Source organism: Eptesicus fuscus, chromosome 1, assembly GCF_027574615.1.
Source record: "Eptesicus fuscus isolate TK198812 chromosome 1, DD_ASM_mEF_20220401, whole genome shotgun sequence".
In the NCBI taxonomy this organism is placed as follows: Eukaryota; Metazoa; Chordata; class Mammalia; order Chiroptera; family Vespertilionidae; genus Eptesicus; species Eptesicus fuscus.
The window spans coordinates 90,988,904-91,006,639 of NC_072473.1; the positions used below are offsets into that span (position 1 = coordinate 90,988,904).

General features: G+C 46.6%; 1 protein-coding gene across 2 annotated transcripts in view; it reads right to left on the bottom strand.

The window, feature by feature from the left end:
- SEPTIN6 (septin 6) overlaps positions 1-17,736 on the bottom strand; it is a 66,048-nt gene that overhangs the window by 13,808 nt on the left and 34,504 nt on the right. For both annotated transcript variants that reach the window (XM_028133105.2, XM_008156847.3), the window contains exons 4-7: positions 14,611-14,797; positions 11,879-12,040; positions 4,685-4,781; positions 550-718 (exon numbers count right to left, since the gene is read on the bottom strand). In XM_028133105.2, the coding sequence (XP_027988906.1) occupies positions 550-718; positions 4,685-4,781; positions 11,879-12,040; positions 14,611-14,797 (615 nt within the window). The remainder of the gene's footprint in view (positions 1-549; positions 719-4,684; positions 4,782-11,878; positions 12,041-14,610; positions 14,798-17,736) is intronic.

The window sequence follows — 17,736 nt, forward strand, 5'->3', positions numbered from 1 at the left end:
TGACAGAGCAGCAGAAGCCTGATGAAGAAAGTGGGGCATAGGACAGGCACAAACTGCTCCAGCTCAGGGCCTCCTCTGGTATAGCTGGCTGCAGCTGCTGTGTGTGCACAGTGAGACCATCAGCCTTGCTGGGCCTCTAGGCCTCCTCCATGGCCCACTGCTTACCAAGTCCGCCTGGCCACAACTCAGCCAGGAAGGCAGAGAGGGACTGGCAGGTAAAACTGGCAAATGACTGAGTCCCGATGTTCTTGGTCTCAGCACCTGTGTCTGACTCCTTTCTGGATGCTCTAGGGTAAAGCCTCCACACCCCCTGGTCTTGCAGGTATGAGGGCAGAAGGGAGAAGGTAGTGAGGGCAGGGAGAGGGTCCGGGATGACAGCATGGGGCGTAGTTGCAGCCGACTGCTTTGCAGTCAGCAGAGTAATCTTTCCAAAGCCCAAATTAGCTCACATGACCCCTCTGCTTAATGCCCATTCCCTTTGGGATAAAGCCCCTCACTGTCATAGAACATAAACTTGGCTGAGATGGGCAGAGTTGGCGTGAGAGATACCTGAAGGGTTTGCTGTCGGGGTCAGTGTCCTTGAAGCCCATCTCCTCCAGCTTGCAGCGGCGGTACAGCTCATAGTGCCGGCTGTGGGTCTGCTCCCGGAGGTCCTCCATGTTGACCCGAAGCAGCATCTCCCGCAGCTTCACAAAGTCACAGTGGGCCTCATTTTCAACTGCATAGTAGGGGTTGGGGGGTTGAAAGTATATTGAAAGGAAGGCCGGAAGAAACAGAAACAGTCAAATAAGCCTAGCCGGTGTGGCTCAGTTAGTTGAGCGTCGACTTATGAACCAGGAGGTCACAGTTCAATTCCCAGTCAGGGCACATGCCTGGTTGTGGGCCCGACCCCCAGTAGGCGGCAAGCAGGAGGCAGCGATCAATGATTCTCTCTATTATTGATGTTTCTATCTCTTCCCCTCCCTTCCTCTCTGAAATCAATAAAAATATTTAAAAAGAAATGGTGAAATGAGAAGCGAAATGTCTTACAGCAACACGGCCTTTCAATCTGTATACAGAGTTTTATGAATTTGCCCCCTGATTTCCTTTTCTACTGATAAAACAAATGAAAAGTTACAAGAATGACAGTCATGGAAACTGCAATGCCATAAAAAAAAACCACCTACGAAGACATTCAGTAGCACTTAAACCCCAATTCACCAATCAGACACTCACAAGAGTTTCTGCCCTGCACCATTCTTAAGACAATGACACACACATGTTCAGCCACCTGTCCAGTAAACATTTGTGGAATCTCTGTTCCCAGTATTGTATGAAGCACTGCGAATTTTGAAATTAAGGCATGGAGTCTTGCCCTCAGCAGTTTAGTGGAAGAATAGATGCAAATAGACAAATACAACACAATGTAAACATTATGAAAATAATAGTATATAGCCAAGGTGCAATAAAAGCCCAGAAGAGAGGGGCCTAAGAACTCATGGGAGAGTGAAGGCTTCACCAGAGAGGCAACCGCTAAGACGACTCTTGAAGGAAGAATAGTAATTTATCAGGCAGAGAAGGAAATAGTCTTGGCAAGGTCTCAACAAGGTCAGGCAAGGTTAAATAGCTAATAAGTTGCAGGGTTAGGATTCCAATCCAGGTCATCTAAAGCAGCGGTCACCAACCTTTCGGACCTCACGGACCACCAGTTGGTGACCACTGACTAAAGCATAGGTGTCAAGGTCCCCAAAGAATAAGGAGGAAGAAGTAGGACATCAATAGTTGACAGCGACAAGGAGGGGTATGGCCCATCTGGATGGCAGAAGCTTCAAAGGAGGTGTGTTTTAGAGGGTGGATACGGCCTGACAGCAATAGTGACCAAAGTGGACCCCACTTTCCAGCTTAAGTGGACAAGCCCTCTCCTCAAAAGAGTGTGGCAAAGGTCTGCATTTGGGGCAGTGGCCAAGAAGGACAGAGATGTGGACCAAATAATAGCAATGTGGACTTCTGGCTGGAACACAAGGTTGGGAGCAGTGCTCCGCCACATGTATCCAAGCATGGCTGCACTGTGTCAGAATGGGAGTGTCTGGTCTGACCATGTGGGGATAGGGGGGCTTGAGATGATGAACAAGTACAGTCACCCCATACCCTGTCTTGCAGGTATGAGGGCAGAAGGGAGAAGGTAGTGAGGGCAGGGAGAGGGTCCGGGATGACAGCATGGGGCGTAGTTGCAGCCGACTGCTTTGCAGTCAGCAGAGTAATCTTTCCAAAGCCCAAATTAGCTCACATGACCCCTCTGCTTAATGCCCATTCCCTTTGGGATAAAGCCCCTCACTGTCATAGAACATAAACTAATAATAGTGGAGGGCAGTTGGGGGCAACCAGGCCAGCAGGGGAGAGCAGTTAGGGGCAACCAGGCCTGCAGCGGAGGGCAGTTGGGAGTGACCAGGCCTGCATGGGAGGGCAGTTGGGGGGGACCAGGCCCACAGGGGAGGGCAGTTGAGGGTGACCAGGCTGGCAAGGTAGGGTAGTTAGGGGCGACAAGGCCAGCACAGCAGGGGAGGGCAGTTGGGGGCAACCAGGCCTGCTGGGGAGGGCAGTTGGGGGGAACGGGGCCTGCAGGGGAGGGCAGTTGGAGGGGCAGGCCTGCAGGGGAGGGCAGTTAGGGGCAATCGGGCCATCAGGGGAGCAGTTAGGTGTCAATCAGGCTCGCAGGGGAGTGGTTAAGGGGGTGATCAGGCTGGAAGGCAGAAGCGATTAGGGGCAATCAGGCAGCCAGGCAGGCAAGCAGTTGGGAACCAGCAGTCCTGGATTGTGAGAGGGATTTCTGACTGCCCGTTTAGACCGGATCTAAATGTGCAGTCGGACATTCCTTGAGGGGTCCCAGATTGGAGAGGGTGCAGGCTGGGCTGAGGGACACCCCACCACCAGCACCACTGTGCATGAATTTCATGCACTGGGCCTCTAGTATGAAATATTGCATCTGTCAGGCAACTTTTCAGGACCATCTCCTCCTCTGTCTCCAGACAGTGACCCCTGGTGGTCGCTCAGAAGGAGTGACTCTAAAGGCCCCTACATGCTGCCCAGACAACAGCTTCTTCCTCACTCGAATACAACAGTGAACCCTGACTTACAAGAACCCTGACTTTGTTGGTTAGGTGTGGAGTGGTCTAAGTTGGATGAAGTCACTGGAACCACACCTGCTAGCTTCACCTCAGGTTCCTGTCTCTCAGACCACAAATTAATTCCCTCTGTTGGACTGTTGGTTTAGAAACCATTTGCAAATGTTCCTAGTGGACCAGCTCCAGCCCCAACTGGCAAAGAAGACCAAAACCTGACACAGTTCTGACGACCAGTCTTGTCCTAGCCACGGCAAATTCCACTACCGCGGCAGGGTCTGTGATGTGCCCTAAAGCATGCCGGCCTTTGGGTGGGATATGGACAACTTCCCACCAGCTTTCACTTGTTTGCTCAGCGTCAGGGATGAGTCTGCAGTGAACCAGCCACCCTGTCACACATGGTGCCCCTGCAATCCCAGACCTACCTTAGAGCTGCAGACTCGGGAGGCCGGTCACCTCTTCCACCCATGGCAGAGTCCTAGGCCTAGTTTCATGTACTGAATTGACTAGTCCGAGTGTAACCTCACACGCATCAAGCAGACCACAAAAGGAACCTTCCTGATTGTATATACATTTGTTTTTAAATTGCAAAATAATCAATCACACATACAAAATGGTGCATGAAATGTGCAATTTAAAGAATTTTTTAAAATGAATACCAGTGTATCCAGGGCCTTGGTGAAACATTACCAGCACCTTAGAAGCTCCCTCCTTCCCCACCATGACATACAACCTGACTTTTGGGTTTATCATTCCTTTGTTTTTCTTTATTGTTTTACCATTTACATATGAATCTCTAAAGATATATATCTTGTTTAGTTCTGTCTACTATTGAAATTCATGTAAATAGAATAATACATGTATTCTTCTGTGATCTATTTAGCTCCTATGACCTATTCTTTTATGATCTATTTCTGAGATGCAATCATGTAGATGTAACTATAACCCATTCATTTTCACTGCAGTATAATATCCCATTATATGAACATTTCAAAAAAATTTTTTTATTGATTGATTTTCAGAGAGAGAGGAAGGGAAAGGGAGAGAAACATCGCTCTGAGAGCAAAACATTGATCAGCTGCCTCCTTCATGCCCCCTATTGGGCACTGAACCCATAACCGAGGTATGTGCCCTGACCAGAATCGAACCAGCAACCTTTCGGTGCATGGGATGATGCCCAACCAACTGAGCCACACTGTCCAGGGCCATCTAATTTATTTTTAATGGATATCTGAGCTGTTTCTAATTACTTACTATTATGAACAACTCTGCTTCGGACATTATTGTAAGTCTCCTTTTGTGCTAGGGCAAGTACACATGCTCTCTTGCACACTTCTTCCCACCTTGCTCGAGGTACATTTATTTTTGTTTTAGGAATGCTTTCTCCATTGGAGACAAAGAGAGCCTACTCTTGGCAGAGAATCCAGAAGTCAGAGTTTGCCTGCTGGCAACGCCTATGGCTGTTTGAGGCCCAAACTAAAAGAGTAGAGACCTGGAACAAGTTAGGGACTGGTCAACCAATGGCTGGGGTCAAGCAAAGAGACAGATAGAAGGAGCTTCCTTCTCCCAGTCTCCTGAAGACTCACCCTGCACTGTGCCCCAAGGATACTGCCGGGCCCTCATCATCTTGTTGCCTATCTTCAGTTCTTCTGTGCTGCCAACAACAGCAAAAGGCAGGTGGGCCTGAAACAGAAGGCAAACAAAAGCTCAGAACTCCAAGAGGAAGACAGAGCTCCCGCAATACAAATGCTGCTCATCTCCTGGGCCTCAAGCCCTCACACTGCAGCATCCCTCACAGTCATCAACAATCAAGAGGCACTTCTTAAGCTCCCGGGGTGCCTGGGGATAAGAGGCCTAGTCCAAACTTCTGCTGTTCCGAAATTCACAATAAAAGGTAACAATGGCATGGCCGAATGCATAGGGAACAGACAAAGACAGCAAATCAGCAGAATAATAAGCAGATGCACAGATCAGCTAGCTTCTCAGTATTCACAGTTGCTGAGGGAAAGAGCCATTGGAAGGTGGGTGAGTGGGATGAAGGGGGCCATGGGGACCATGAGGCTAAAGGAGAACAGTTGTACTGGGATCACTAGCGCTCCCTCTTCCCTAGAGTGTGAGAGCCCCGAAAATAGGTGTATACTGAAACCACACTGCTGGGTGAGCTATATGCTCCTTGTTCTTGTCCTTCCCTGGAGGAAGAGTTCACACTGAACTCTTGAGCCTAGAAGTCAAGTCCATAAGTATTTATCCGCATGCCCACGATTGTGTTAGATTCTGTTTTAGGTGCTGTAAGGGAGACAAAGGAAGTAGAAGACATATTCCCTCACCCTCTAGGAGCTTACAATCTTGTTGAGGAAGCTCGATTTACATACCCCAAATCATATAAGACAAAATATGACCAAGGGCTCAAATGTATGCTCTGGTGTCTGGCACATAGTAGGTGCTTCATCAATACTCCTTGAATGGCAGTGGTAAGGCCATGGGAATAGTAGAGAGGAAAGAAAGACCAAGTATGAAGAGGGGTCTGAGCTTGGTGCTTGCAGGGGGTAACAAGGAGCGAGGACTGGCTAATGAAGGCTTTGTGGGTCAGAGAAGAGGCAGGCTGTGTGGGGCCTGGGAAAGAGCCCCTTCTGCAGGGAGCTGGCCAGGTTATAAGTGTTGAGTGACCACTGGCCAAATGGAAGCACTGAATAAATACTGTTTACAGACCAGGTGATTCCAGCGGGGCTTTACTTAAAAGGACTCTACAAGGACAAGTAAAAAGTCCACTGGAGGTTTCTTAGCCTGCTTGGAGAAACAGGCCTTGATTGCAGATATTTTGATCCATGGCTCATTCTTCCATTCTGTAAATATTTACTGAGCTCCTGCTATGTGCTAGGCATTAAAAAAGAATACACAATTTAAAAAGTTCAGAGCCTGCCCTTGGAGAGTGCACAGTCTGGTAGGGGAGAGACATGCCAACAATGATAACACAGTAAGGTCCAGATTATAAACAGAGGTTCAAGGGCTGGAGGGACACAGAGGAGGGAGCAGCTAACTTCTTAGGAAGTCAAAGAAGGCTTCACAGTAGGCAGTAGCAATTGTGCTAATAGTATTGTAGCTATAGAACTGATATTAGCAGCAGCAATTCACTCAACTCTATGTACTCCGTATCAGCTGCTGTATATTGCATTATCTCATTGAATCTTTACAATGCTTGAGGTAGGTATTTTTTATATTGTTTTACAGAAGAGGAAATGGACAGTTTGAAGGACTAAGTGACTTGCCAGCAATCACACAGTAGCAAGGGGCAGAACAAGAGGTGGAATCCAGGTTTCTCAGACTTCAAAGCCCACCCCTGCTGGGTCTGCCACACCCGTTTTGAGCTTAAAGCAGCAGATGAGGTGAGCACTCCAAACCTTAGGATGAACTGGTTGTACAAGGTCAGATTATAAGAGGCGGTTCAATTCTGGGAAACCTACAGCAAATGTTTTTTGTTTATTTAATTTGTGCACTGATCTCAGAGCCAATCCGTTCTCTCCATTCTCTTCTAGCTCTGCACCCCAAGAATGTTCTTGGGAATGGAAAAACACAGGACTTAATCACGAACTCAGCTCCAGGACATCTGCTAATCCCCCGAGGTGCTTGACCATCCAGCTGAAGTGACTCACCCCCATCCTCTCTCAAATGCTCTCAGAGTAGCATCTCAGGTCACCCCTTCCCACTCTGCTGACCATCCCTGAAACAGGGACATAGGAAAGAGGGAAAGAGGAGGTTATGGATATGGAAGGTGAGCAAGGGGTAAAGATGGGAAATGTTTCATCAGTCCTACTAGGGGAATGAATGATCAAGCGGGTCATTGGGGCCTGGCTGGCGTGGCTCAGTGGTTGAGCATCGACCTATGAACCAGGAGGTCACGATTCAATTCCTGATTGGGGCACATACCCAGGTTATGGGCTCGGTTCCCAGTGTGGGGTGTGCAGGAGGCAGCCTATCGATGATTCTCTCTCATCCTTGATGTTTCTGTCTCTCTCCCCCTCTCCCTTCCTCTCTAAAATCAATAAAAATATTGGGGGGGGGGGAAGAGGGTCATTGGGCATGCATGTGACACATGGGGCATTAGGGGGGCACTGAAATATCAAAAACCCTGACCAAGTGCCAGAGATCTCTGACCTCTGCCAGCTGGCTTTCCCAGGGGGTCATCTGGGTACAGTTCATTCTCACTCAGGGACCCAAGACAAGTGAGGAGTCTCAAATCCACCCCCAAACACTTTCCAGGAAAATGTTGCCCTTCTTGCAGAGACCCCAAAGCTCATGATACAAAAAAAAAAAAAAAACTAGGGGGCAGTGATAGTGGAGGGCTGGATGGCGGAGGGCTAGACTGAGGGAGGAGGTGAGAAAGAGAAACCACATTGTATCATTTTCACACATCCTGGGCTCTCAAAGGAAGTGATGGAGGAGGAGGCTGTGTGAAGTGGGAGGTATTTCTCTGGGCTCAAGAGAAAAGGAGGAAAAAAAATAACAAGAAAAGAAAAAAGGCATAAAAAATGTGAGTATTCCCCTGGGCCTATTATTTTTATCTCCAAAAGACGTTGTTAGTTAGAATGACAGGGTGGCTTGCTTCCTCTCTTCCTTAAACTGCTGTTATTCTACCCCTCCCCATTCTAAAACGCACAGCCCCGGCCCAGGCAGCTTCAGAGGGCTCGGGAAACCTCCCACGGCCACTCCTTTGCAATTGGCATCAAAGTCTGTTCTGATAAGTAGATGCAAGGATATCATGTCTCAGTGCTCCCAGGCAGATTTCGTTTGATTCTCCCAACAGTGTTACAGGACAGTTATTATCAACCCCATTCATGATTTGGGAGAACTGCACACAGAAGGGTTAAATGAGTTGCCTGGATCCCTAACTCTCTGAGCTTTAAATGCCAGCCTCCCCCAGTCACCCAGGGCTGCTTGCACTATGCCTCCAGGTTAAATGGCATTCGCTAGAAGTCAGCTAACCTGTGAAGGGCAGGAAATCATGGGTCAAAAAGCACAGAGAGAAGGTACTCCCTTCATACTCCCAGGGGTGACATTGGGTATGTGTGGGCCCAGGGAGGAGACTCTGATGGATGCAAGACAGTGCTGCGGCTGAAACAGAGAGACTCCTAAGGGGACTCCGTGGACCTGTCTCACCCAGAAGACCTCTGATGAGGTGCCCCCAGAGGTCAGATACCCCAGTTTCAGTAAACTTCAACAACAGAGAGCCTCAAGCTTCATCTTGTGAGTCTAGCTCCAGATTCACCACCTTTCTTGTCTTGTGTCTACCTTCAATTCCTCTTGGCACATTTTAAAGTGTTTGATGATCCAGTTGGCACGAATGATTCTCTCCTGGTTCCACTACATCCATTATACTTTGGGAGGGTAGATGATCAGTCCCCTCGGCCTGGTGAAATAGAGACTGTCGGGGCCCTTTTCTCCTTGTCTGACAATATCCAGTTAGGCGTGGCTTCCTCCCAGGGCTGACAGTATGTCCCAGTTGTGCTGCTGGTTATGACTGCCCCCATTTCAGGCTCCTATGGTGACTGAGCAAAAGCATTGCCTGATTCTCAAGTCAGCCCTTGATGATTCCCACAAAAGTGTGTGCAAACGATGGAAAGGGCACTGCTGCCTCCGGAGAAAGGACAGGCTTGTGCCTGTGGGTCTCCCTGTGACTCTACAGGTCACCCATGTGACCAAATGCCTTTATAGGGGTCAAACCCAGGACCTCACAAGTGGCCACTCAAGTGAGCCAAGTAGAATAATTGGGTCTATTGCCTGGTCCCTGGCCATGGTTTGAGCCATACAAAGAACAATACTGAATTTGAACAACACAGCAATTTTTAGTATTAAAGTCAACAACCTTGAGAGTTATCAGAGCGTGGACTGAAAGTAGCATGCCACGAGATCTCTCACCACTATGCTCCCTCATTCTGAAACCAGGGTTTTCAGAGCCACCAGAAGTCAAGGGGGAGGCTGAGACCTCATTACTTTCATGTCGTGCCATGAAATGGTGGGCAAGGGGATGGCTACACGGTCCTCTCCACTTAGGCAAGAGGCTTCTCCACTTTTTCCAACCCAGTTCTCATGGTAATTGGCTGGGGTGGCTGAGGCTGTGGGGCTGGAGTCAAATCCAGAATTGAAAGGCCAGCACCCATTCCTCCTCCCACCCAAGCCCAGGTTTCTGCTGATGCAGCTTCATATACCACACTTATCTGAAGGTCCTGGGGACTTTTGACACAGTTGTAACGGTGGCAGGCAGGCTAAGCAATCCTGTGTATATATTTTATAGCATCCCATCACAACACACATAACACATAGCATTCACATGCATGACCTCACCCACAGGCATGCCCAGTTCCAGGCACACTAGCTAGAGGCCACCCTCTCTTTCCCACTCAGAAAAAACATGGTGAATTTCCAGGGAATGAATGCTGAGTGATGTTGTTATAGAGATAACCGTAAACCCACTAAACCTCCAGTTGTAAAAAAAATAATGAGTCATGGGAATGTGTACAGCATAAGAAAAATAATATTATTATAACTAGAGGCCCGATGCACAAAATTTGTGCAAAAGTAGGCCTTCACAGCCCCAGCTGCCTTGAGGCCCTGTGGCCCCGCCCCCCACCCACTGGTCGTTCTGGAAGGTTGTTCCAGAAGGTTGTTGTGCCATCTGGCCTAATTAGCATATTAGCTCTTTATTATATAGGATAATTCTGTATAGTGACAGGTGGGGACTTATGGAGGTATTCACATCATAAGGAATATAAATGTTGAATCACTATGTATGTTATACACCTGAAACTGATATAAATTTCTATGTCAACTATAATTTTTAAAAAGGGAAAATACTTAGTTTTTCAAAGTGAACTACTGGCAAACTTTGGACTACCATAAAAAGGACCCCAACCCCTTCACAGCCCAAACAGTGTGCTTGAGAACTATTGCTTCATAGCATGGGAAGTTTCCAACCCTAGCCGTGCCTGCCCCAGTTCAAACAGGAGGACAAGGCTGAGCTGGGAGCAGAGGCTAAAATGATAGTCAGTCCTGATCCACAATGTAGTGACATGTAGTTTTGTGTGACACCTTGAAATTTCAGAGAACTCTTAGCCCCTCGCCATTCTTAGGAAAGCAAACCACAAGCTTGAAAATTTCCTGGTGACTTAGGGAACCCATGTTTAAAGATGTCTATGAGGTCCTGTGTTCTGAGGTGACAGGCGCTTCCAGACATCAGTGCCAATGACACCAAGTGACACTTCTCTCTGGGCTCCCATTTTTCTGCAGGCTAGGCACCCTTTCAGGTTTTCTCATTGTGACAGAGCCTGATTTCCATTCAAACATCCTGACTTCTTGAGAAAATAAGTACAAATCTATTTTTTCGCTTTTTCTTTTCTTTTCTTTTTTTTTAGTGCTCACGACTGGTTATAACTTCACCTACCACAATCCACACAGCCATCCTCTTGGGCCAGATTTGTCAAAAGTGACAAGGGACTCCTAATAACAGCCATATCTCAGGTGTACTGATAAGCAGGAAGTCAGGCGAGACAATGACTTGCTGCCCCGCTATGCTAATTTGTTGGCCAATTCATAGGAGGTGGCAGCTGAAGATATAATGATAACTTACCGGGGCAGCAGCAGCAGGAAAGTTTCTAAAAATGGTTTTTATTACAAGGCTTTCCTGAGTTTGGCTATACCCAGGCATTATGTCATTAGGAAAAACTGATGCCTCTCAGTAGAGAAAAAGAAATCTGTTCCCAAAGCAGAGGCTTTCCGCAAGCTATTAGCTGTCTCCTTGAAATCATAACATTGACGATTTCACAGCAACAGCATCAACACATTGTAAAGAAGCATGAGGCGATGTTTGACTCTCTGCCTTCTTCATTACTCACTCCTCTAGCGGGGAGGGGGGGGGGAGGAGAGGCAAGATGGCAAGTTGCTTTAAAAAAAAAATTCATTGACACTTAATAAACCAAAGCATAACCCTAAAACTTTAAAAATAATATTCCTCTAGTCACAAGAAAAATTGGGGGCCAAATAGCATTTTTCCTCCCAGGGGCAGAGGGCTTGATTATCTGAGTACAGATTATCCCCGAGTCTCCAAAGCCAGCCAACATTTTTAGCCTTGTCTTCTTTCACCGAATCAATTGTCAAGGCATTGTTTTGGTCAGAGACAAAGAATGTTTGCCTTTCCAGCAGTCTCTTGGAGCTGCCTGGCCTAGACCAGAGCAGGCATCAAAGAGGAGGGTGGAAGGGGAGATCTAAATCTCCCTCTCCAGACTCTTTCTGGAGTCAGTCAGCCTTTCCATCCTTCAGTCTCTGGCTATTTATCTCTGCATCACTGAGGCTTTGAAGCAGCCACCACTAGGAAAGGGGAGCTATCTCATCCTGGATTCTCTCTCACAAATACTCAGCCCATCCAGTGTGGCTCAGTGGTTGAGCATTGACCTATGAACCAAGAGGTCATGATTAGATTTCCCGTCAGGGGCATATGCCCAGGTTGTGGACTCAATCCCCACTAGGGGTTGTGCAAGAGGCAGCCAATCAATGATTCTCTCCTATCATTGATGTTTCTATCTCTCTCTCCCTCTCCCTTCCTCTCTGAAATCAATAAAATACATTTTAATAATTAAATATTTAAAACAAACACCTGAGACTCAAATAACCAAGAATTGACTACCCTAAAATGGATGGTGAAAATGTCTGACAGCTATTTGGTGAAATAATAACAATAATAAAGAAAAGAGCAAATGGCTAGCATGTTGAACCCCTGGGCTCCCACTCACGTTCATGGTTCCGTTGATCTCTGCCACCGACTCATCATCTGTAGGAAACTGATAGATCTGGACCCCGTTGCTGACCAGCTCGCTGGTGATTTTGATTTTGAACTTTGTTAGCTCACTCTTAGAAATGGCATCTGATTTGGCAATGATGGGGATTATGTTCACCTAGGGAAGGGAGGAGCACAGTGGGAACATTGTTGGTAATTTGCAACTGATCGCAGCATGGCTTAGGACTTCCACCAGTTGCCAGTGGGAGCAGCTCAAGTCAATGGTCTAGGACTGGCCAGCTCTGTAGCCAAATAATATAATCAATGACAATGAGTGCTTACAAAGTGCTGGGCGCTGAAGTAAGTGCTTTACATAGATTAACACAATCCTGATCATAACCCTCCCAGGAGGTATCATTACCACTATTTCACCCATGAGAAACTGAGGCATGGAGAGGTTAAATAACTTATCCAAGGCCACAGAGCAGGTAAGTAGCAGAACTGGGATCCAAATCCAAGTTTAGCCTTATTCCTAAGTCCACAATCTTAACCATGAGCTGTCTACCAGCCCAGATCCAAATTGATGAACTGTGTGATATCTTCATATCAAGGTCACTGCTCTGGTGATTTGAAGCAGAAAGATGAAAGGCTGGAAATCTGTGGTTGACAAGAGGAGAGACAGCCACTCCTTGCTAATAATAAACTGTCCCAACTGGTCCAGTGCATGCCAGCCCCAGCCAGGGTGATGGAGACCCACATGTGGGATGGTAGGAAGGGGAGGCTCAGTGAAAATGCACACTTGGCCCTCTTTCTGGCAGCAAACACTGATAAACCACCCCAGTTAGGTGAAGAAGACCTTCTCAGTTACCATTATGATCAGACATATTCAAAAATAATGCATATAAAATGCCATCACAGTGTCAGGCACCTATAAAGCATTAGGGAAAAATACACTAGCTGCCTGAGGCTCGTGGTTAATTTCTGCATAAAGCAAGCAAGCAGAAATACCCAATTTCAAACAGCAGAAGAAAGGCTTAATGCTCCCCCCAAAATTCAAGCCACCTGAACCCTGATCCTTGAAATTCCTCCAAGAAGGGACAAGGCTTTTACTGCCGCAAGGTAAAGAAACTTGAAATGCACATGGCTTAGTGAAACAGAGTGCCCCAAGCTCAGGTTCACATGAAGAGCAAGTCATTCCTGCCAGCAGCCTCCAATGGGGTAGCATGGATGGTGCTGGGGCCCGGAAAGGAGCTCTGGAAGCAGGGCCTGGGACCTTTAGACTTGGAGGACAAATTCTGCCTCCTTTGCACATTGCCTCAGGAGCGCCTCTAAAGACTTATCACACAGCGGACCTTGGAGGCACCTCCCTTGAAGTCTTTTTTGGGAGGGGAGGGGGCCAAAGCCCTTGCCAAGGTGGAACAGCAGGCAGAGCCAATTCTCCTCATCGCCTTTCCTCACACCTCCATCCGCACACTATAAATATGCCAAAGACTGCTTACTTAACCTGCCCACTCACCAGGCCACCAGCTGTGTGGCTCTCTGCTGCCCTATACAGGGCATGGCGGCATTTCCAGAGCAGCCTCTTACTCATGGGCAGTTAGCTCATTGCTACAAAAAATGAAAAATTGCTTCTATTTTTATTATAGCTGATTTTCAGTTTTTATAGTGGACGTGCTACTAAATAACTGCACGTAAATTATATTTTTGCTAAAACAACAACCTTGGAGTCAGAGAGAGCTCAGTCTGAATTCTCTGTGCCTCCATTTCCTCGTGTATAAAATGGGAATAATAATAGTATACACCACATTGAATAATTAGGTGAAATAAAATAATGCCTATAAAATGCCATCACAGTGTCAGGCACCTATAAAACATTAGGGAGAAATGTAATTAGGTTTTATTAAAGAACTAGTAATTAAGGTTTTTAAAAGAACTAGTAATTAGGTTTTTTAAATTTTTTTAAAGAATTCCATTGTCAAGTCTTTTGTACAGCAAATAATCCTCCAACATGAAGAATCATTGTCTAATTTATATCTGGAGTGGGATTTGCATTCTTCATTTTCTCTTAGAGTGGGACAAGCCCAGTTCCCGCAGCCATCTGTTTCAGGTACGAAGGCAACAGAACATGGTGCCACAGATCTGAATTCCACTCTAGACTCTGCCAATAGCCAACTAAATGACAATGGGAAGTCACTTAACCTCCCAGAGCCTCGGTTTTCTCCTCTGTAAAATGGGGGATAATGACTGTGTTTGACTCATATTGTGAGGATTCATTGAGATGCCCCATGAAGTACTTAGCACAATGGTGGCACATGAGAGCTTAACAAATGTTAGCTGCGATTAGAAAAATCAGTATGATAATAAGAATAATAACTTTCAATGTCAAGTTTGCATGTTTGATTTTAGTAGAGGCCAGTTAACATATGGACAAAGAAAAAACATCTTTCCACTGTCAAAGTCTGAGCCCCAAGACCGGGACAGCCATGTTGCTTAGATGTACCTTTATGCCCAAGAGGGATCAGGACAGAAAGGTGGCTCAGGGCAAACCTGTGCCTCCTGTTGGGAAAACAGAATATTTGGCACAGGCTAAGGATCAATAGCACCATCTTTATGGAGGGACAGGGAATAAAGAAGAGGATGAAGAGGCCATAAAACCTTTCCTGGAACTCACTGCTACTTTGCATGAGAGACCAATAAGAGTGAACCAGCTTGCCCAGCCTCACCCCTGCCCTCGCTTTGCCTCCATACCTTACTATCCAGCTTCTTCATTGTCATTAGGTCCAGAGACTTCAGGGAATGACCCGTGGGGGCGATGAAGTATAAGCAGACATGGATGCGAGAGTCGTGGTAGGTGTGCAGGACCCTGCGGATCTTCAGCTCCTCCTGCAGGTAGGCTTCGAACTGGGCATCGAGGAATTCCACGATGGGCTTGTAGCTAAAGGGGAAAGTAGGGAAATGGCCTGGCCACTTCAAAAATGGGGATTTCGATACAGTCCCTTGTAGAAGTTTAAAATGTCCTCGGTAATTGACTCTCCCCATCAAGCTGGATTTCTCCGTCTCCCCTCAGTGCACCTCCAATCCCATCTGGCTGGTCACCTCCTTGATCCTCACATGAACCAATCTTATGCCCATCTGTGCACCTTCGCTCTGGAATGCCCATTTCTCTCTTCTCACCACAATACTGCCCTCCCAGACCCCAGGGCCCAGTTGAATGCCCATCTCCTCCATACAGCCTTCCCCGATCATGCCAAAATCCCTTCTGTGCTGGGTGCCCAGTGGTGGCCAGGACCTCTCCCTGACCCTGTTGCTGGGAATCCCGTCAGAACACTCTGGGATCCGCTCAGTATTGCAAGGTTCAGTGGCGCTCCCCACTTGGCTCCCCTAAGGTCCAGATATTTTTTTCAGTTCTCATTTCCTCCAAGGATGTGAATTTAAAATCAAAGCAGCTCTTGCCGGTTTGGCTCAATGGATAGAGCATCGGCGAACCTGGGACCCCCCAGTCCAATTCCAGCCAAGGGCTTGATCCCCACTAGGGGGCGTGCAGAAGGCAGCCAATCAATGATTCTCTCTCATCATTGATGTTTCCATCTCTCCCTCTCCCTTGCTCTCTGAAATCAATAAAGAAATATACATATATTAAAAAATAAATAAGTAAATAAAATTGAAGTAATTGGGCAAATTTTGATAAAGATACTCCCCCCACCACAGCCTTTACAAGTGCACCCCACCAAGCTCACTGAGTATCCTCCATATACAGCCCCCGATTTGTGGCCCTCAGGTCCTGCCAGGACTCCTTAAACAACAGCTCCCTGTCCTGGGAAGCTTCTCACTTCTCCCTTGGGCCATTCCTGCAGCCCCTGTGGCCTCTTTCTGCTCTACCTAGGTCAGCTTCACTTCAGCCCTGCCTCTGCTCTCATTTCCCTGTCTCTGCTGTCTCTCCATCTGGGGCTAGAAGAGCCCGGGGCAGTGAGTCTGCAGATATCATTGCCAGAAGGGAACCTGATCAAAGGAGGAGTGGGCCCAGGCAGCGCCTCCTACCTGCAGCAGCCCCCAACCTGGGCCTTTTTGAAAGATGCCCTTTTTAGAGAAGGGAAAATAGCTTTATAAAAAAGAATCACAGCTCTAGCTGGTTTGGCTCAGTGGATAGAGCGTCGGCCTGCAGACTGAAGAGTCCTGGGTTTGATTCTGGTCAAGGGCACATGCCCAGGTTGCGGGCTTGATCCCCAGTAGGGGGTGTGCAGGAGGCAATCAATCAGTGATTCCCATCATTGATGTTTCTCTCTCTCTCTCTCTCTCTCTCTCTCTCTCTCTCTCTCTCTCTCCCTCTTCCTCTCTGAAATCAATAAAGATATATTTTTTTAAAAAAGAATCACAGAATCCTAGATTCTAGGAGTTACATACAGAGGAGAGATCCAGGTGCAGGTTACCTCTAGAGCCCCAGAAAAAAAATCTAAAAATAGAGTCCTTTCTTCCTTTGATCCCTCTGAGCCAAACATTGTTCTGAAGGGTAATAGCATCAAAGAATCTTTTGCTTGCAGAGAACCTTACAAGGTTCCTGAAGAATTAGGGGTGAGGGTGCAGGGTGCATCCCTTAGACTCATCTAATTAAATTTTGGGTGATTGGCTGGTTTGAATAATCTAATCATGGCACTACTTCCTTTTTTTGTCCATTACACAACTTTTTTTACTTCAGTATTTTACTCTTCAAAAGGGATCAAAGGAGGAAAGAAAAGTGTGCGTTTTTAGCTCTCCTCCCCTGAATCTCTGGTGATACCCTGAGCCTGTCTTTCTCCTGCTGCCTCTGGCTCTTAGGGTCTCTGAAGGGGTGTATGAATCAGACCAGCCAAACCAGCCAATCAACCAAGAAGATTTGGTTCAGTCTAATCCTAAATAGGTGATTCGTCTTTGTCTCATCAGTGTTCAGCATGGAATCTGGGATAGAGTAATGGCTCTGCCCCCGTTCCCAATAGCTCATCTTCCCACGGTAGTCATCTCTCCCACCCCACTCTGTTGTGCTCATTGGACTTCAAAACACGGTAAACAAGATCCTGTACTCCCATTGGCAACCTCTTCACAAAATGCTTCCTTCCTCTAAGTCAGTGATGGCGAACCTATGACACGCGTGTCAGCACTGAAACATTTGCTGCTCCTGAGGATGAAACATTTGCGAAATAATGTTTTTTCCTCAAAGTGACACACTACCCGAGTTATGCTCAGTTGTTTGGCGAAGTTTGACACACCAAGCTCAAAAGGTTGTCCATCACTGCTCTAAGTGATACCTGTCTCCTCTTCAAGCACGTTGTTTCTCTCATATCCTTCTCAACTAGAAATTGCTACTTCTTTGACACCCAAGTTCCATGGGTGTGAGGGGTAGAGAGGGAGCTTTCTTCTAGCTAGTCATTCCCTGACTTACTATGATTTCTTCCATCTCCTACAAAACCCAGCTCTAACATACTCTACCCCTCCTCATCACTACTGTTTATCTTTTACATTTTAGGGTAAGAATTCTTAAACTGGGGTCCACAGACCTCTAAGGGATCTATGGGTAGAATTCATAGTGTCCATGAATTTGGATAGGACAAAAACACATCTTTTTCACTAAACTTTAACTAAAGTTTAGCATTATCTTTAGGTACAAACATTGGTAACACTCTACTGTAATTTTAGCACTACCCAAGATTTCATAACCAATAGAAATCACCAATATTTTTGTTTCTTATTAAAGTTCAGCAAATATCTCAAAACAGCATTTATACTCATCAAACTTTTAAGTTATGATAATTAGACCTGCCTATAGATATTGTTATTTCAGGAATTAATAGAAGTACATGAATTAGTAAATCACAATTTTAAAATATTTCAGTATTAACTATA